Source organism: Colobus angolensis, unplaced genomic scaffold (assembly GCF_000951035.1).
Source record: "Colobus angolensis palliatus isolate OR3802 unplaced genomic scaffold, Cang.pa_1.0 Scaffold99, whole genome shotgun sequence".
In the NCBI taxonomy this organism is placed as follows: Eukaryota; Metazoa; Chordata; class Mammalia; order Primates; family Cercopithecidae; genus Colobus; species Colobus angolensis.
Window position 1 is genome coordinate 725,709 of NW_012123931.1, and position 21,171 is coordinate 746,879.

At 41.2% G+C, this 21,171-nt stretch overlaps 1 protein-coding gene across 1 annotated transcript in view; it reads right to left on the reverse strand.

The window, feature by feature from the left end:
* Window positions 1-21,171, reverse strand: part of SCAPER (S-phase cyclin A-associated protein in the ER) — a 565,180-nt gene that overhangs the window by 21,389 nt on the left and 522,620 nt on the right. The window contains exons 28-29 of the mRNA XM_011932825.1: window positions 12,754-12,991; window positions 7,514-7,663 (exon numbers count right to left, since the gene is read on the reverse strand). Of these exons, the coding sequence (XP_011788215.1) occupies window positions 7,514-7,663; window positions 12,754-12,991 (388 nt within the window). The remainder of the gene's footprint in view (window positions 1-7,513; window positions 7,664-12,753; window positions 12,992-21,171) is intronic.

A 21,171-nucleotide genomic window follows, 5' to 3' on the forward strand; every position in this document is an offset into this window, starting at 1 on the left:
TTTTGATTAAAACATTTTAATTAGAAACTGCAACCCTATAGGAAACATAAGATTCATTCCATCAAGGATGGGACATCATTTTTATTATCCAGGTTTCTCTTCTCAAGTCATCCTTGGTATCATGGGGCTCAGTCTTTCCAGTTAATAGACTAAATGGTGGCAAATAAAAAGTGCCAATCCTTTATGCAAAGCAGTTACCTAATCAAACAGTAGGCTGCAGCAGGCTTTCAGGATGTCTTGTCTTATAAAGACACAAGCTGTTTTCCCAGTAGGAAATCTATGATCCCCTGTGGACAAACTGGCTCTGCAAATTAACACGACTTATGACTAATGATAAGGAAACATTAAATGAATTGAGCATCTAATTTCTCCTATGAATTTCCTCTGATTTACAGAAAGTGGCAATAGGCGAAACAGATTCACTTTCTTAAGTACAGAAGTGAGGTGGAAACTCACTGAACTGCCAGTGGCGAGGCTGGGCTCTGCCAATTCTTGCTTGACAATTCCTTTTCCTTCTCTGAGCCTCAGTTCTTCCACCTACAATATGAGGGAGATGGACTAGGTATCTGTCAGAGCCCTTCTAGGATGAAGGCGCCATGAATCTATGACTGAAGAAGCTAACGCCAGTGCTGAAAACTAAACTTACCACATCCTCTTAGCAAATGCTCACTTAGCAAATTACTGGACTTCGTGGGGTCAGTAGAAAGGGAATTTAATAGAACTAGTTTTAAAAGTGAAAACAAACTAACAATTAACTTTTCAGTTATAGAAAACTTCCCAACTCTATTGGGATATGAGCAGTTATCACCTTGGCAAGCTTGTGGCTATTCCTATACCCTGCCCTTGCCCTGCAGCCTGACTGGCATGGAGCACAGCCATGAGCTGGTGAGCACAGCCTTTAGTGCAGGTAAAACAACTGTGGCTGAAGATGGCATCACAGAGCAAGGTACGTGACATCTCACCTGTAAGAAGTCTGCTTATAAGTATCTGTCATTGGGTTCCCTCTATTAATAGTGAGGAGCCAAACTATACTGAGGTTTTAATGATAAGTTGCCACACAGTGGGCAGGCAGCTGATTAAGCTGTCTGCTGCAGATGGAATCTGGAGTAGGGTAAGGAAGGTCCAAAAAACCACAAAATAGCTTGGAGTCCCCATGAGATCAAAATGCTGCTCTGTGGTTCTAGTTTCAGCCTTTAAAATGTCACAGACTCATGGAACTTACAGGGGAGGTCATCTAGTATAATCCACTTAATTTTTGTTTACTTCATTGTGTAAAATATGTATAATATATAACTTACCTTTTTTTTTTTAAAGACAGAGTCTTGCTCTGTCGCCCAGGCTGGAGTGCAGTGGCGCGATCTCGGCTCACTGCAACCTCTGCCTCCCGGGTTTAAGCGATTCTCCTGCCTCAACCTCCCAAGTAGCTGGGATTACAGGCATGCACTACAGCACCTGGCTAATTTTTGTATTTTTAGTAGAGATGGGGTTTTGCCATGTTGGCCAGGTTGATCTCAAACTCCTGACCTCAAGTGATCTGCCTGCCTCGGCTGCCCAAAGTGCTGGGATTATAGACTTGAGCCACCACGCCTGGCCCCATTTCAATTATTTTTAACCCCACAATTCAGTGGCATTAAGTATATTTACAATATTATGCAATTATCACTGCTATCCACTTCCAGAACTAATTTGTTTCTTTGTAGAGTCAGTGATGCTCAAACCTCAAGAGGGGAAAGAATTTATCTATGATCACACAGCTAATGGCAGAGCTGGGGCTAGAACCCAGGCGTTCTATCTGCTAAACTGTGGTCCATTTCTACTCATAAAACATGTTCATTTACACTTTCCAAGATCTTTATGAGTCTCCCTGAATAAGGCACACAGATAGGCCCTAGAAGCTTTCCAGTCAGCATCTAAGGGGCAGAATGGCAGTTTCTCAAATGTACTGTCTTGGTGAACCTGCATCATCTTCTACATCCACCACTGCTAGCCAAGGTACACTTCACTGATCACTAGTGGATGGTACCTGGGACATGTCTGGCTTTCTTAAGCAATGCAAGATGAAATGAAAAGTACACTGAGTTGGGCTTTGCAAAACCTGGATGCTAGTCCTGATCGTTCATAAAGAAATGATTCTCTGTGTCATTTCAGGGAGCTTACTTTATCTTTTAGAAGCCCAATTGCTCACCTGTCTGTGAGGTAAGAATAATTCCTGTACTTACAGCCTCACAAAAGTGCTACTGAGGCTCAAGAGACAAGAGATGGGAAGAATAGTATAAAGAATTCTACAAATATAAGGTATTTCTACCTTATAATATTTCTCTCTCTCTCTTTTTTTTTTTTTTTTTGTTGAAATGGAGTCTCGCTCTGTCACCCAGGCTGGAGTGCAGTAGTGTGATCTCAGCTCACCATGACCTCCGCCTCCCAGGTTCATGTGGTCCTCCTGCCTCAGCCTTCCCAGTTGCTGGGATTACAGGCATGTGCCACCACACCTGGCTCATTTCTGTATTTGTAGTAGAGATGGGGTTTCACCATGTTGGCCAGGCTGGTCTCGAACTCCTGACCTCATGATCTGCCCACCCTGGCCTCTCCAAGTGCTGGGATTACAGGTGTGAGCCACCATGCCTAGCCTCTACCTTATAATATTTCTAATATATGGCCGGGCGTGGTGGCTCATGTCTGTAATAGATCACCTGACGTTAGGAGTTTGAGACCAGCCTGACCAACATGGAGAAACCCTGTCTCTAGTAAAAATACAAAATTAGCTGGGCGTGGTCGTGCACACCTGTAATCCCAACTACTCAGGAGGCTGAGGCAGGAGAATCGCTTGAACCTGGGAGGCGGAGGTTGTGGTGAGCCAAGATGGTGCCATTGCACTCCAGCCTGGGCAACAAGAGCAAAACTCCATCTCAAAAATAAAATAAAATAAAAATTTCTACTATAAATATTATGCTTAGTAATATCATCTCCATAATGTGCAGTGTCTTAGCTTCTTACAATTACTATCTTTTCTATCAGCTTCTTACTTCTCTATTTTGTTTTTTTTTTTTTAAATCTTGTTCTTTCTTCTCATAGATTGTTGCATTTCAGCAACTGCCCCAGATCTAAACTGACCTCTCTAATCTTCCCTCAAATCAGAAGTGGATGTCCAGTTTGGTATTCAGTCCTTCTGGGAGGCAAGGTGTTGAAACACAGGGTCTGGCTTTTATCACTTTTCTAATTTCTTCCTCAGCGTGAGTTTACCTCTCACCAATGATCTTCAAACCCCACTGTATCCTCTTCTTCTCCAACTGACAAGTGACAAGGTCTCAGTCTCTTCCTCCTCCTTGTATTGACCAGTGCTCTCTCCACCCATTTCATCTGCTTTTTTTCCCATCCCAGCATGCCCAGTCATCACCTTCCTACCATGTCCAAGTCAGGTCTTACATGCCATCTCCAAATATGAGTCCCCCATCCCTGATACCCCTTAACTCTGAGCCCAGAGATGCCAAAATTGTGTGTTTTATCTAAAGGAGAGGATTAGTATGTGATCCAGCATCAGCAGAAAAACTGTCTGAAATCCCATGAAATTCTGAGTTCAGTAAGTTTATCACAATAGAGTTGGTTTAAGCAGAAAGTTTTTTTTTTTTTTTTTTTTTTTTGAGACAGAGTCTCGCTCTGCTGCCCGGGCTGGAGTGCAGTGGCTGGATCTCAGCTCACTGCAAACTCCGCCTCCCGGGTTCATGCCATTCTCCTGCCTCAGCCTCCCGAGTAGCTGGGACTACAGGCGCCCGCCACCTCGCCCGGCTAGTTTTTTTGTATTTTTTTAGTAGAGACGGGGTTTCACCATGTTAGCCAGGATGGTCTCGATCTCCTGACCCCGTGGTCCGCCCGTCTCGGCCTCCCAAAGTGCTGGGATTACAGGCTTGAGCCACCACGCCCGGCCTTAAGCAGAAAGTTTTAAACCATCCTTAATATGAAATGCATGGAAAGAGCTGAACTTTGTCCTGCAGAACTGCACATGCAAAATATTATCACATATACAAATTACTCACCTCTTTCAAAGGCAGAAGGCAGTGTCTTGATATATAATAAACAATTTAAGTATAAAATAAGACATTTTTAGGTTAACCATGAATGTCCATACAAGATAAAGCCATATAGTCGTTAAAAATACTTAGCAAAGATTCTGATATAATGTTAAGTGTATAAAGCAGGACACAAGCATTTGTATAGTATGACCTCAGCCGTGTAAAATTACTCATAGAAAAGAGGCTGGAGGGGAATCTGCCAAAATGTTAACAGTGGCTATCTCAGATAGTGAGATCAGGAATAACTGTGATTCCCGTTTTTTTCTTTATACTTGAATTGTCTTTTTCTCTTCCCTTTCCTTTTCCTTTCCTTTTCTTTTCCTTTCTCCTTCCTACCTTCTTCCTTTCCTTTCCTTTTTCCTTTTCTTTTCTTTTTTCTTTGAGACAGAGTCTTGCTCTGTCTCCCAAGCTGGAGTGCAGCGGCGGGATCTTGGCTTACTCCAACCTCTGCCTCCCATATTCAAGCAATTCTCCTGCCTCAGCCTCCTGAGTAGCTGGGATTTCAGGCGCCTGCCACCATGCCCAGCTAATTTTTGTATTTTTAGTAGAGACAGGGTTTCATAATGTTGGCCAGGCTGATCTCGAACTCCTGACCTCAGGTGATCCACCCGCCTTGGCCTCTCAAAGTGCTGGGATTACAGGCGTGAGCCACTGTGCCCGGCTGCCCTTTTTCACAATAACTAAAATCAGAAAAATAAAATCAACTTTTAAGATAAAATAAAAAGCAATTTAATAGGTTGAATGGATGCACATGAAGAAAAAAAAATCTACATGGATGATTTCCCTCAACTTTCCTTCCCCTGAGCAGTCTGTAAGAGACCTGTGAGCCTACTAGGCCTGGTCCACAGAGAGGATAGAGCATCCCCATCAGGGAGTGTTTGAAAGGGAAGGACACTGCCTGTGCTGTAGAGGTAGAAGGGGAGAAAAAGCTGCCATCTACTCCCCTGGCAACAGGGTCTGTAAAAGGGGAACTTTTCTGGTATAATACTCTGGTAAGGATCCAAACTGTCTATATTTTAGCCATGGGAATCTTTCTAAAACAGACTGCTTATTCCTGCAGTGCGGTTCAGGGAATGACTGAACATACACTTTGCCTCTATGCTTACTTGAGGTATTAGAGGCATCAACAATCATCTAGGAAATACAGAGCAGGGCTTAGTGTCCCTTTGAACCCAGATGGCTGTGACTTCTGAGTTCTTGGGCCTACCTTATTTTTTTTTTTTTCTGTCTTTTTTCTCCTTCTCAGGAAAGCAATTTCAGCTCTCATTGTGCAGTTTCTCACCTTGTACTTGGCTCTACCACCACAACCATCTCTTTTATTCCTGCCCAGATCTAGTTTGCTGCAGGCTAGATAAACCTTGCAAACATACTTGTTAGAGATTTGCCTACAATAAAAATTAGGAAGTTTAGAGTAAGGCTGGGCACGGTGGCTCACACCTGTAATCCCAGTACTTTGGGAGGCCAAGGTGGGTGGATCACGAGGTCAGGAGTTCCAGACCAGCCTCGCCAAGATGGTGAATTCCCGTCTATACTAAAAATACAAAAATTAGCTGGGCATGGTAGTGGGTGCCTGTAATCCCAGCTACTCAGGAGGCTGAGACAGGAGGATTGCTTGAACCTGGGAGGCAGAGGTTGCAGTGAGCCAAGATCACACCACTGCACTATAGCCTGGGTGACACAGCAAGACTCTGTCTCAAAAGAAAAAAAAAATGAAAGTTTAGAGTAAGAGTTAAGGGGTTGCTCAGAGGCTTTTCTTTCTTAGCTATAATCTATACAATTAAGGTTGGCTGAGTAGGGAGCTTTTTCTTTTTTTTTTAAGATGGAGTTTCGCTCTTGTTGCCCAGGCTGGGGTACAATGGTGCAATCTCGGCTCATCGCAACTTCTGCCTCCTCCTGCCTCAGCCTCCGAGTAGCTGGGATTACAGGCATGCGTCACTATGCCCAGTTAATTTTGTATTTTCAGTAGAGACGGGGTTTCTCCATGTTGGTGAATATGTGGCTGGTCTCAAACTCCTGACCTCAGGTGATCTGCCTGCCTTGGCCTCCAAAAGTGCAGGGTTTATAGGTGTGAGCCACTGCGCCCGGCCAAGTAGGGGGCTTTAGATAAATGAGGTTGTGAGGAGTTACTATTTGATATGCTAGTTATGCCATAATCCTGGTTTCAAAAATAAAGAGAAATAAGGTACTTTATTATTAGTAAAAAATCTATAACAGATTTTCCAACATCTTAAAAAAGCATAAAGTGGGCCAGGTGTGGTGGCTCACACCTGTAATCCCAGCACTTTGGGAGGCCAAGGTGGGAGGATTGCTTGAGCCCAGGAGTTCAAGACCAGCCTAGGCAACATGGCAAAGCCCCGTCTCTACAAAAATTAGCTGGGTGTGACGGTATCCGCATGTGGACCCAGCTACTCAGGAGGCTGACGTGGGAGGATCGCTTGAGCCCAGGGGGTCAAGGCTGCAGTGAGCCATGATCATGCCACTGCATTCCAGCCTGAATGACAGAGCAGGAACTTGTCTTAAAAAAAAAAAGCAGAAGCCTATTTACAAATGAAATCTTTTTTTTTAAAAAAAAATCTATGAAATATTGCTCAGAAACCAAATAATTAAAGTAGTTTAAAGCAAAACTACTATGAGTGACCTAAGCGGGAGAGTCCTACCTTCTCAGCCTCCCACCAACACCAAAGGAAGATTCTAAGCACCTAGGCAGAAGCCAGGAGTCAAGAACAGTTTCATAGAACACCAGACTCTAATACTATATGAAAAGTGACCCAACTTGGAAGATGTAAGCTACCTTATCAAAACAAAAACCCTGATAGCTAGAGCAGCAGACTCCACGTGGTAAGGAAGTAGATAGTAAAGAATCTACATGGTAAGAGAGTACATGCTTCTCTGTGGCTTAAGAATATTTTATTACAAATACTTTATTTTATAGCTCTAAGAGGAGGCCCTAATGCTAATCTAGTTCTTATCGAATCTATTTGAAGAGGGCCAGGTGTAGTGGCTCATACCTGTAATCTCAGCACTTTGGGAGGCCAAGGCAGGCGGATCACCTGAGGTCAGGAGTTCAAGACCTGCCTGACCAACATGGTGAAACCCCATCTCTACTAAAAATACAAAAAATTAGCCAGGTGTGGTGGTGGGTGCCTGTAATCCCAGCTACTTGGGAGGCTGAGGCATTAGAATTGCTTGAACCTGGAAGGTGGAGGTTGCAGTGAGCCGAGATTGCACCACTGCATTCCAGCCTGGGTGACAGAGCAAGCCTCTGTCTCCCAAAGAAAAAAAATCTATTTGAAGAGAAGGAGCTAGAGGCATATTCCTGGCGTCTGGTTAAAGGGCTTTACAGAGGACATTTGGGTTCCAGCCCATTAGCCTGCCTTTTCTCATTCCAATACGTCACACTCTCAGCACTGGGGGAATGTTCTAAGGAACTTTCCAGGGCCTCTTACCTGGTTATCTGGGTGGTTAACAGTGAAGTAGCCCACACAGACGATGACCTCATGAAGGAGGCTTTCACAGGAGACTTGGCTGCAGTGGCCCAGCAGGGAGCTGGCCATGTGCCGGAATGCAAGGGACAAGCCCTCTGCCCCTACAATAGACTGACAAAGACAAGGAGCAGTTAGAAGCCCTCAGCCCAGGGAGAGCCAAGGCTGCAAATCACAAAGCAAGACTGGCCCTGTGCACTTTCTGCCACGGTGCTGGAAAAACATGACATTTCTACAGTACTATACTTAACACTTCAGTTTAGGGATTCTTTTTCTAACAAATGACAATAATAAATACAATGTTTAACCTGAAAAGGGCCAGTAGCAGACCAAATGCCTATACCACGTGGATCAAGACATTGTCTACCTAAAGCACAGTTATTTATTCTATTTTTAATAACTTAATTTTTCTCATATACAAATATTCTTACTGTAGAAAATCTGGAAAAGCATAAAAAACCTAAAATTCACCTGTAAATCTACCACTTAGCTAAATTCCAACAATTTTTTTCTGAAGGAGAAAATATTTTCTTGTACACAGTTAAACATATATTTCTAATTATTTATGTTTAAACAAAAATTATAAATAACAACTAGTTATTATTCAAATAAGTAGCTCTATAAATCAAAGGCTCCCAAAAGAATGTAAAAAAAAAATACAAAAAATTCTCCCTAAAACCATGAAACCCCTCAGCTATGGGACTTCTGGGATCCTTTCTCCAGACAGGCAAAGGGCTGTCGGCGGTGGGCGACTCAAGAAGAGAGTCTGAGTCTGTGCAGCTCTATTTAATAAACATGTCAAACAGACAGAGCGACAGGAGGGCAAAGGGGAGAGGCGAAGCCCACAGAATACACTCGCAGCCCACACTGGAATGAAGCACCACTGCTGGCCTGTGGGAAAAGGCAGCGTTTTAAACTCATCTTTTGATTTGAGGTCTGAGTGGGCTTGAACCAGGTTGGATGCGTTGCAGCTTGGACGTTTCAATGGATTCACTTTACCTAACTGGGTGAAACAGAGCCATTTTAGTGAGCATTCTTGAAACAAAATTATTGCTAAATTTTAAGAGTGCCTTTTGTCTGTTTCACAGCCCCAAAACAAAAAAAAAATGTTCTTCAAGCCCCAAAGAGACTTCAGAAGGGCTTTGCTCCTTTAAATCAAGTAGTGACACTTTCTCAGCTCAGCCTTTATTTAATTAGTCACGTCCAGCATGCTGTGACCCAGTGCCCTCTGTTTAACCTTCACTGATAAGAGCAGGTCAAGGGGCATATAAGTTTGAATATAAAAATTAAACCAATTCTTCAAGGAAACTATATTTCCTTTTTAGCCAGAATTAATTGCCAAGTCAGTACATTGATTTGTTTCCTGAGACCACCTTCAATTGTAAAAACTGTCAAACTGAATGCAATATACAATATCCCCAGTCTCAAGGCCACCCATGCCAATATGAATTCAGAGTGAAATCAGACTCTTTGCTGAAAAGAGAAAAATATTTTGACAGCCTTATTAGTATACAATGAAATGGAATCAGCTAGGAAAATACTCTAATGGATAACCTTTTGTACTATTACATGACGGGTTCCCACACAAAGTAAGTACATAGGTTTGTGGCTTTGAAGAGGGTGAAGGAACACTGACTCAGCATCTGCAAGACAGTTTAGGTAAATTCTTCTTTTCAGAAACTGAGTCAGTTCACATTTTCTGAGGGCCTACTATCTGCTAGTGAGCATAGCACTTTTATGCAATGATATTTAATCCTCAAATAGTCTTGTGAGGTAGGTGTTCTTAATCTCTATTTTACAGATGAGGAAATGGAGTCTTAAGTGTTCAAATAACTTGTCTAATGTCATACAATTTGAAGAGGTAATGTGATGGCTCAAAGTCAGGTCATTCTGACTCCAGATCCAGGGGTCTAATGAGGATGTCTCCCTGTAACAGCTCTGTATTCTTGTGATGCATTCAAACCCAAATCATCAACAAGTCTTATATCATCTCATCTAACTCTTCAGCAGGTCAGACAATTTATCTCACTTCAGTTTTTTTCTTCAGTTCCTGTGAGCCTCCCAGGCAATTCATAAATTATCTCTCAGATTTTTCTGAGGTCAGATCATGCTGAGATGTACACTTTCTCTTCTTTCCACTTAAAATCTCTTTTCCTGTCCTTTACATACATAGTTCCTAAAATCTCACTTTTGACATGTAAGTTGTTTTGATGAACCAGAACATGAGTTTCTCTGACCATAGCTATCACAAAAATAGTACTTTTCTGGAAAACTCATCCATTGCTATACAGTACAAATACTATGTATTTAATTTACTTAAGCTTACGGTCTTGATCACGTCCATCTACATCAACGGTGTCTATGTAGACAGACGTGTTGAACATAGCTGGTGAAGCCTATGTTTCCCTTCCCTTGAATATGGAAGGCTTATGACTGATTCAACCAATAAAGTATGGTTGATAAGTAAGTGTATGCCTTCTGAGGCTAAGTCATAAAAAGTCCTGTAGCTTTTGTTGGTTTCTCTTGGAACACTTGCTTTCTGGAAGCTTCCTCTTAGGACACTCCCACTCAGAATCGAGACAGCATAGTGTTTTAAAAAGTCCAAGTCACATGGAGAAGCAGTAGGTAGATGCTCTGGCCACCAGTCCTAGGTGAATCTTGTCTTTGAGTCATCCCAGGCATCAAACATAAGAGTAAAGAGCCTCCAGATGATTTTAGCTCTTAGCTATAGCCATGACATCATGGAGCAGAGACAAGTAATTTCCACTGTGATAAGCCCCATCTGAATTCTGAACTCCTAGAATCTGTGATCAGAAATAAATGTTTCCCCTACTAAGTTCATCTGTTTGTTTGTAAATGCATAAAAGTAATCAAGAAAAAACACATAGTCATTGGTATATATTAAAGGCCCCAATGCTAGAAATTCTGGGCATTTAGGTCCCCTCACATGCTGATGAGGAGTCAGAAAGAAACATGAAGGGTAAAGGCTACTTGGAAACTATAGCTAGGAAGAGAATGAGAAAGAGTAATGGCGAGACTGATAAAATAAAAGAAGAGAGGAGAGACAGGAGAGAGACAAAAAAGAAGAAAAAACAGGAAGGAAAGAACTGAGAAGGAAATATAGAGTTGCATGAAAAGAAGGAAGAAAAGGTACTGGAGAATTGTGAGGACCAGTCAAGAAAGGGCATTCCAAATGACAGCCAGGGCATTTGATTTTTAGAATAATTGTTTTTTATTTATTTTGTTATTTCATTTCTTTTTATCCCTAGGGACACTGATTTGGAGAACAGTTGAACCCTCTTGAGCCACTCTTGTTTTATTCCTGCTGTTTTCGGCAAAAGTGGCTCAAGTGTGGATAAGTTTCAAGTTGGATATAGCAAGGATCTGGAAAGGAGAAATGTTTTTTGTCTTAGTTGGGCACCAAAGATTCCAGAAATAGGCTTTTGATTTTTCTTTTCCTTCTTTAATGAAATCACTTGACATTATTGCCCATTATTAAGCCCTTTAGGCTTAAAGGCCACTAGGGAGCAGGTCTGGTTGAAGTTCAATGGTGCTCCTTTGTGAGTGAGCCTGCACAGGCCACAAGTTCACAGGAGGAGAGGGGCAGGGAGCAGGGACCTGGGGCTCCCTGACAGAGTGACTGACTGAACAGCTGACTTATCCTAGATGCTTGTTTATGATGTGGAGTCCCCTGTAGCAGTATAAATGTTGGTCAAGAAGACCCGTGAAACAGGAAGCTAAGAGACAGTTTTTAGATATTTGCTATTCCATAATCTATTAACAAAAGAAATCACTCCCTTTCGACACAGCTGATGGGTAGATTGGTAGACTCCATATCCTAAGCATGTAAAGTTAAGGTTCCCTGATTTCCAAACTGTTTCCAGACAGAATACAGTGGGCTTAGGTCTTCAAAAAACACAGATGTTATGTTCAACCCTGAGGCGAGAACCACTGACATTTTTTTGAAGCAGATATCTCTCATTTATATGTGACTGTAACCTCCCAGAACTCTTGTGCAGTCAGTTACCACCTAAGGCTAGTTGAATTGCTCTGGAGACAGAAAAGCATTAACCCAAAGGAAGGGATTTCTGTTCTCATGACAGATAAACTAATTCTACAAAGTTGAAAGATACTAGATCCAATGATACAACTTAGTCACAAATTTCCTTTTTTGAACAAAATGACAGGAAGACATCAATTAAAGAACTGTACATTTGTCATCAGCTACAATATAGAAGTATTCCTTCCATCTCAGAATGGCAAAGTCCACTATTTTCATACATTTGTATCTCTATAACCTTTTTCCCTCTGAGCAAAGCAATTCATCTAAATTATGGGTTCATCATCTGCCAAGTTTATTCCTTTTTTAATGAAATCACTTGACAGTTAATAAACTGAAAGAGAAAGTCTATTCCTTGGGGCTTGCTCTGTTCCAAAGGTTCAGTGTTTTTGAAAATTAAATTTCCTACATGAAAAAAAAAATCTGTTTCCAGGCTGACAGTCTGGTGTTATAGCATAAAGCAATTCTTCTTTCTTTAGCTACAAAAACTTAATAGCTAAAGATGCAAATCCCTGTAAAGCTAGTTATACACTTTACACTGAACACAAAATCAGCTAAACCATCCATAGAAAGTCATATCAATCAAAGAATTTATCTAAAAAGCTAGTTATATACTTTACATTGGACACAAAATCAGCTAAACCATGCATAGAAAGTCATATCAATCAAATAATTTATCTAATTTTGGTTCTATTTACATAAGAAACCATTACTTTCCTTAATATTTAAAAGTTGATGAGATGATAATGTCCTGATCTAAAGAATTCCAGACAAAAGGTTTATAAATAGCAGCATGGCAAAGGATGAACACAGGCTTTGGGGTGGGAGAGTCACAGTTACTAGTCCTGGTTCACAAACATGTAACCGTGGGCAAATTACTTAACTGTCAGCTTCTCTATCTGTAAAATGGGTATAACAATACTTTGCATGGTAGCTATGAGAATAAATGAGAATGCTAGATGTTACAGAGCATCTAATACAGTTCCCAGAAAATAGTAGCTTAATAAATTATAACATATATTATAATTCCATTTATTGTAGTTTATTCCTTATACCCCAATTCAGGAGAAGAACCTGACATCCTATCTACATGAAAATATTAACTCTCAATTGGTTAACATTGATATAAACCAATACTTGGTACCTGAAAAGCAGGCAGATGAAGAGCTGCAAAGCTGTTGAAGAAACGTAAACTCTGAATGGCTACTTGGATGGTATTTTGGGTGTAATTTTCCTTGGGACTGGCAGTGCTAGGGTCCAAGATGGTGCCATGGAAGAGGACACAGTAGAGCATATGAAGAACTCCAGCCAGGTCGGTTGCCTGAAGTGCAGCTGTCAGCCCTGTGGGATCCGGGCGATTATTGTCAAATATGCTGTATGACCTGACAAAGAAACATTCAATTCTTTGAGAAAAACTACTTAAAGGATGTTAGCAATTTGTATAGGTTAAATGAAACAAGACAATCAGACCATTAAAAACAAACCATCTGAGTTGTGTAATATGGTAACAAAGAACTTCAAGGAATAAATCCCTCCCCACCAACTGCACTGTGGCTTTCTTTTTCTTCTGGAAGACCAGCCTGCTGCAGCAGTGTCAACTGAGCACTCTGCAGCCAGTGCTGAGGCTGCCAACCACCCATCCCACACTTTGTAGCCTCACTTTGTTTAGTATCCTGGGTCTGGACAAAGTGGACAGAGTCTGTGAAAGCTTTTGGGACTCAGAGGCCAAAATACACCCCTAGCTTCCTTTCTGGATAAAGGAACTCTTCTTAGAGGAGGCAGCTATTAGGAAAGCATGAGGCCTCAAAAACCCAGTAATGTGTTGGTATACTGTGATAGGGAGATTCTTCAGCTGCTTTTGAAGCCCCTTTTCCAACATTGAGGAGTACAGGTGGGACAGGTTGTAGAAGCCACAGTTCCAAGAACAAGCAAGTACTGGATTAGGTCTACACAAATCAGATGAAGTCAGCTTAGCTACCACGGCAGGTAATGTTACAGAAGAGCAAGAAGAGACAATGGCAGTGGCAAATGAATTCCTAAAATCAATAGTAAAGCAGCAGGGGTATGCTAAATCTACCTCATCCTTGAACTAAGGTATTTTTTTTTTTATTATTTTTTATTGTTGAGATGGAGTCTCGCTCTGTTGCCCACGCTGGAGTGCAGTGGCGTGATCTCGGCTCACTACAAGCTCTGCCTCCCAGGTTCACGCCATCCTCCTGTCTCAGCCTCCCGACTAGCTGGGACTACAGGCGCCCGCCACCACGCCCAGCTAATTTTTGCGTTTTTAGTAAAGACAGGGTTTCACCGTGTTAGCCAGGATGGTCTTGATCTCCTGACCCCGTGATCCACCCGCCTAGGCCTCCCAAAGTGCTGGGATTACAGGGGTGAGCCACTGCGCCTGGCCGAACTAAGATATTTTTTATTTTGTTTTTTCTTTTATTTATTTTTTAAAAATTTCCCTTCTTTTCACAGGTGTTAAAAAAAAAAGTAGAACCACTCAATGTGAGGGTTGAACCGACTGACTCTGGGATTAAGAGTCCCATGCTCTACCAACTGAGCTAGTCAAGCAATTCTGAACTAAGGTATATGTGAAGCATCTAGTGACTAAGAGCAGGCAGTTATAGTAAACATGGCTGCCAAGCATTCACCCTTTTAAACAAAAACTGTACAAAGATTTCTAAGGAATCATCTCTCTTTAACTCACAGCCAATATGCTTCACATAGATCTCCCTCCCTATTTACTCTGGCTCAAGGATACCCAGGCCTAAGGTTAAGCCACACATTTCTCTGGCTGTTGAGCATTACTCAGGGATGGCACATGTCACAATCAGAGCTAATGGGATAGAGGGAGATACTTTTGCTGAGACACTTGGGAAGAAGTCATCACTTTTTCCTCTACTGGGTTTGAATCTGAGATGTAAGGTCTGGAGTTGCTATAGCCACTTGTAACCACTGCACAAAACCTCAGGTCTCTTAGTGCTCTTTCTTCATGACACTGATTTTTCTCAGGAAGGCAAGTTACAAGTTTCTACTCAATGTCTTCCTTTAATGTGGCATGATCTACACAACACTGAGCAGGAGTGCTTTTATGTTTCTGGCATGGCATACTACCTTTCCCTACTTTTTAACACTATGAGTTAGTGTTAAAAATCTGGGTTAGTGTGTGTACAGGGGTGTGTATGTGTGTGTGTGTGTATACATGTATATATACACACACACATACATGCATACATCTATACACATATATATAGGTTGTCATTTGGCATTCCTTTCAGCTGGATGGGAGGTAGTCCTTGAAGAACTATGCTTACTTCATCATCTTTCCCAGAAGCACTCAAGAGGTGTCACTAATTAAACAAGAATTGAGAGGTGCTGACTGGCAAATTTCTAGTATCTTGTCTAGTTTTCTCAATTCATAACTTAGTTTTTCCAAAGGGATCATTTTATTCATTTTGCTAGTTGCATCAAAGCAGTTGTATTCATAACCACGGTACACATTTATTTCTTGAATGTGCACTATTTCTAATATTTCTAAGAATACAGCCAAGCGGCATGACATTTTCGTATACGTTGTTCTCTACTCAAGCTCTCTTATGAAATACTGTCATCTCATTTATACGGCAGGATCTGCCAAGTACATTCATATGTGTCACCTTATCTCGTTCTTACTGGGTTTTCATAGTTGGTAGAGAAGTTATTCGTCCTCTCACTGTACACATGAGGTAAGTGAGACCTAGAGAAATAAGGTGAAGTGTTTTAGGTCATACAAATTTGTAGTGGCAGGAATATCACCCAGGGCTTTTGACTGTTTAGGGTCAGTGCTTTGTCCACGGACCAAAAAACATCCAGGTCAAACAGAGGCTGACCTCCTCTTTCCTCTCGATGCCTCCTTTTAAGTCAAATTTTGTGATTAAAGTAAATACTGTTAAGATATACAGAGACTATAATGCAATCTTGTATTGTCAAGGGGAGATATTTTTGTCTCACAGCACTCAATAAAAAGTTTAAGAAATGATATTTATTTGCTTATATGTATATCTGAACCGTTACACAAACTTCTGTTAGCTAATGTCAGCTGACCCTTACTTCCTTCCACTAAAGCCAAAAGAGTTAGGGGTCAGACCCTGACTAGAGACGTGAGTAGAGATTAATGTGTCTGAGTTTATTATATAGGTTCCAAAAAGGGGCCTGTGTTTGTTTAACACTGATTGCCTTTTAGAACCAGTGACAAGTCAGAAGATATTTCTCCCTAAAGCTGATTTCTAATAGGCTTTCAGAACCTTGAGGATGAGTGACATCATTGCTGGTGACAACAGTTTTACTGCCCTGTGATTCAGAATGGTGACTTCCCCTTTACTCTTGTGTTGCTTTTAAACTGATTATCAGCATATTCTAATACAAATATTCAGGAATATAGCTTTGTCATTTAAAACATTTTATAATACTTAGTCTTTCTGAGCATTTATTAAGTGACAATAATTCACTGCTATTTCCTCTTCCAAAGAATACATATAAAAAATCTTAAAAAAAAAAAAAGTGAAGGTTATCAGAACATATTCTCTCCTGCACCATTATTTAGGAAAACACTAATCTGATGGATTATAAAGCAATACAGCCCAGTCTTTTGCAGATATTATCCTAATGAAATAAAGATGGTAATTGAGGAAAATCTGTTAAATAAGCATTTAAGAACTTAGATGTGGAAATGGTTCAAAACGCATAAAATAGTGCTTCATGGAAAAGACCATTCACGTTGAAGAGTCCACAGGATATATGGGGGTAAGGGGAGGGTTTGACTGTCCCATTTGGCTTCCACAGGACTAATGTAGACCTGAAGGGACCGTAGAGAATGTTTACTTTTGATTTAGCTTGAAGTACAGATAATTTGTCCATGAGCAGGCCACTGGCTTCTGTTGGTCTTAACTGTCAGTTATAATCACTTTAAGCCTAAATGTTTATAAGAAAAAAGTAAAAGGCCTTATTCATATCAGGCATGAGTCATGAAGTTTTCTTTAACAAATACATAGAAGATGTGAAAAATAAGATCTGAAATTTTGCATAGTACATTCTGAGATCTTCGTAATTTTACCAGATTTTAAGGTGTTTTTGTTAGGTCTTCAGGACTGGAGATCTTAGTGAGACATTCATTTCTGTTCATCAAAAGCTAGATTCAATTAGGAAAAAGTAAAATTGGTTTTTCATTAATACTGCACAATGCCTGAAAACCCTACTTTACCTTAAAGGAGAGTACAGCTGGGCAAAAACAGCATGATTTGTGTGGGCATGAAGTGCCGTCCATTCCATCTTCATAAGCCACTTATACACTGGGCCTTAGTTGGCCTAAAAAAGCAGCTGTGACAGTTCCAGACTCTATAATCCCTTTTCTTCTGTTTGTTTGCCCTCATTTCCATGGTCCCTAGATTTCCAGCTTGGTAACATTCACTATGATCTTCAGTGCAGGTGATCTTCTAGATTGTTCTCTTAGCTTCTTGGATTTTGGCTTTGTTCTGGAATCCCTGAGGGATTTTGTGAGAACATCCCATTTTAGCCCTTAAACCCATAGACCTGCACTCAAAGATCTGCAGAGTGTTGTAGTGGGTGAGATTAAGTCATTGTCTCCCCCAATGATGGATGAGAACTTCACTGTTCAAGGAGAAGTAAATTATTTCTCAGCAGTATCCCAGTTTTTGGATATTATGTCCTGGGATATTCTGAGAAAGCCAGACCGTATCCAGCGACAACGACATTCATCAGGGTTTAAGGTGAGCACAAACAGGCATGATATTCTGTCAGATATTCTGTCTAAAAAACCAAAGTACCTGTGCTCCAGGAACTCTGAGCACCTGCGATGGGCAAGGTTAAGGAAGATCAAGCCCCTGTTCTAGAGGCGTTACAGTCTAACAGGGGCAGGTGGGTGTATCAGTTTCCTATTGTTGCTGGAATAATTACCACAAGGTAGTGGCTCAAAACAATAAAAAATGAATATTTTACAGTTCTGAAGGCCAGAAATTCAAAACAGATCTCACTAGGCTAAAATCAAGTTGTTACAAGAGCTGTGTTCCTTTTGGAGGCTCCAGGGGAGAATCCATTGCCTTGCCTTTTCCACCTTCTAGAATATGCCTCAATTCGTTGGCTTATGGCCCCTTATTGCAGCTTCAAAGCCAGCAACGGAATATCTTCAAATCTCTTTCTAACGCTGACTTTCTTGCCTCCTGTCTTTATTTATAAGGACCCTTGTGATTACATTGGGCCCCCCTGAATTATCCAGGATAATCTCACCATCTAAAGATCCTTAACTTAATCATATCTGCAAGATCCCTTAAGCCAAGCAAGGTACTATTCATAGGTTCTGGAGATTCAAATATAGATACTGTTGTAGGAACTTTATTATGCCTACTCCAGAGAACCTAGTCAATCATGATTCATTCATTCAACAAATATTCACTGATGGCCAACTATGTGGCAAGCCCCATTCTAGGAACTGGAGTTCAGCAATACAATCTATGACCTTTTTCTCATAAAGCTTACATTTTAGTGCAGGAAGATATAAACGAACAAATATATAATATGTAATGTATGGTGTGATACAAGAGCAAGGGACATGGCTAGGAAATGAAGAAGTAGGAATGTGTGTGAAGCTACTTTACATAGGGTGGTTGGGGAAGCCATTTCTAAGGCATTATTTAAGCAAAATTCTATAGAAAGTGAGGAAGAAAGCCATGTGGACACCTGGAGGAAGGGTGTTTTAGGTAAAAGAGCAGAAAATCCCAAGGCTTGGAGCCAGAAGTGTGCATGACATGTTCAAGAAACAGCAAGAAGGCCAGTGTGGCTAAAGCGAGTTGAGTAACGAGAAGAGTAATAGGAAATGAGGTCAGAGAGGGAGCAGAGAAGATCAGGTAGGGTCTTGGAAACCATTATAAAACTTTTGGCCCAGCGCGGTGGCTCAAGCCTGTAATCCCAGCACTTTGGGAGGCCGAGATGGGTGGATCACGAGGTCAGGAGATTGAGACCATCCTGGCTAACACGGTGAAACCCCGTCTCTACTAAAAAATACAAAAAAACTAGCTGGGTGAGGTGGCAGGTGCCTGTAGTCCTGGCTACTTGGGAGGCTGAGGCAGGAGAATGGCATAAACCTGGGAGACGGAGCTTGCAGTGAGCTGAGATCCAGCCACTGCACTCCAGCCTGGGCGACAGAGTGAGACTCTGTCTCAAAAAAAAAAAAAACAAAAAAAAATTTTACTGAGTGATATGGGAAGCCACTGTAAGGTTTTGAACACAGAAGTTATGTACTCTGACTTCATTTGAACAATGAGCACTGCATCTACTGGGTTGAAAACTCTTTAGAAGAGCCAAGGTAGAAGCAGGAAGACCAATTAGGAGGCTGCTTTAATTATCCAAGTGAGAGATAATGGTGTATGACACCACGGAATACTATGCAGCCATAAAAAAGGATGAGTTTGCGTCCTTTGTAGGGACATGGATGCAGCTGGAAACCATCATTCTTAGCAAACTATCACAAGAACAGAAAACCAAACACCGCATGTTCTCACTCATAGGTGGGAACTGAACAATGAGATCACTTGGACTCGGGAAGGGGAACATCACACACTGGGGCCTATCATGGGGAGGGGGGAGGGGGGAGGGATTGCATTGGGAGTTATACCTGATATAAATGATGAATTGATGGGTGCTGACGAGTTGATGGGTGCAGCACACCAACATGGCACAAGTATACATATGTAACAAACCTGCACGTTATGCACATGTACCCTAGAACTTAAAGTATAATAAAAAAAAAAAAAAAGAGAGAGAGATAATGGTGTATGAATCAGGATGGTAACCATGGATGTGGGAAGTGGTTGGATTCTGAAAATATTCAGAAAGGCAAGTCAACAGACTTCCTGATAAACTGGATGTGGGTGTGAGAAAGAGGAGTAAAAAATGGCTCAATGCTTTTTGGCCTGCGTAACTGGAAGACTGTGGTTGCCATTCATAGAAATGGGGAAGAAAGTGAAGAAAGCATGTCTCAGGAGGAAAACTAGGAATTCAGTTTTGAACTGGTTAAATGTGAGATGCCTATTATACATCACAGTGGAGACACTGGATTGGAAGTTATGTGAAATAAGCTTCCCAAGAATAGGGATTTTTGTCTCTTTTGTTTCACAGATATATCCCCAGGGCTTAGAACAGTCTCACATACAGTAGCTATTCGATACATATGTGTTGAATGGCTGAATAAATACACAAGCCCAAATTCAGAGGAGGAGTCTGGGCTTGAGATATTTGGAAACCATCAACACAGAGCTGGTATTTAAAACTAGAAACTCATTCTAGTGAGTCTAGAGTCTGAGGATTGATCCTTGGGATACCCCAAAGTTTAGAACCAGGAGAGATGAAAAGAAACCAGCAAAAGAAACTAAAAAATAGTCACCAGTAGGGTAAGAAGAAAACCAGGAGAGTATGGTGCCCTAGAAGCAAAGTGAAGATAGCTTCAAGGAGGAGAAAGTAATCACAATAAGGTTTACCTACAAATAAACGTGAGGACTAAAAACAGGAGGAAATATATACAAATGACTTAAGTCTTATTTTTAGATTATAAAAACTAATTCCACATGCTTGAGATGGGAAGACGGTAAGTAACAGGGAATGGAATACAGCTTGTCAACAATAAGTGGGAAAAAAGACTTAGCAAATTAGGTGCCTAGCAGTTCAAATGAGAAAACAGCACTGCTTGATTAACAAAGAATATAAGTCAATTTTGACTAAAAGGAGTACAATGTACACAACAAGGAAGGTTTAGTCCTGCTCCAGTGCACTATATGACTATTCTGGAACTGCTGTGTCCAGCACTGGGTGCAGCTCTAATTCAGGACACAGAAGTATGAAAGTTCCCAAGTAAAGCAATCTGTGTGGTAAAAGTATCTGGAAATAATGTCACCCAAGGAATATTTGAAGGAATTCAGAAGTTTAGCTCAGACCTGAAGGACACAAAGGCTATCTTCAAACTGAAGAAGTATTTATTTATGAACCCAGGGGAGACATGTTACTAGAAAGCATATATGAAATAAATCTATGGAAAATTTTCTAGGGCTAGGTGTGGTGGTACACGCCTATAGTCCTAGCTGCTTGGGAGGCTGAGGCAGGAGCATCACTGGAGCCAAGGAGTTCGAGGCTACAGTGAGCTATGATCGCCTCACTGCACTCCAGCCTGGGTAACACAGTGAGATCCTATTTCTGAAAAAAAAAAAAAAAAAAAAAAATTCTAATAATGAGAACACCCAAAAGCGAAGTGGGCTGTTTGGTGTGGTATGACATTCTTCTTCATCCTGAAAGAGGTACCTGGAAGGTCACACCACTGTAGTAGCAGAGGGCACTCAAGACTCAGCTGGACATGAGCCTAGATGATGTCTAAGATTCTGTTCAATTCTGGGATGTTACAACGGATATAAATCTACTTTGAAAATTATAGTGAGTCGGCCGGGTGTCGTGGCTCACGTCTGTAATCCCAGCACTTTGGGAGGCTGAGGCAAGCGGATCACAAAGTCAGGAGATTGACACTATC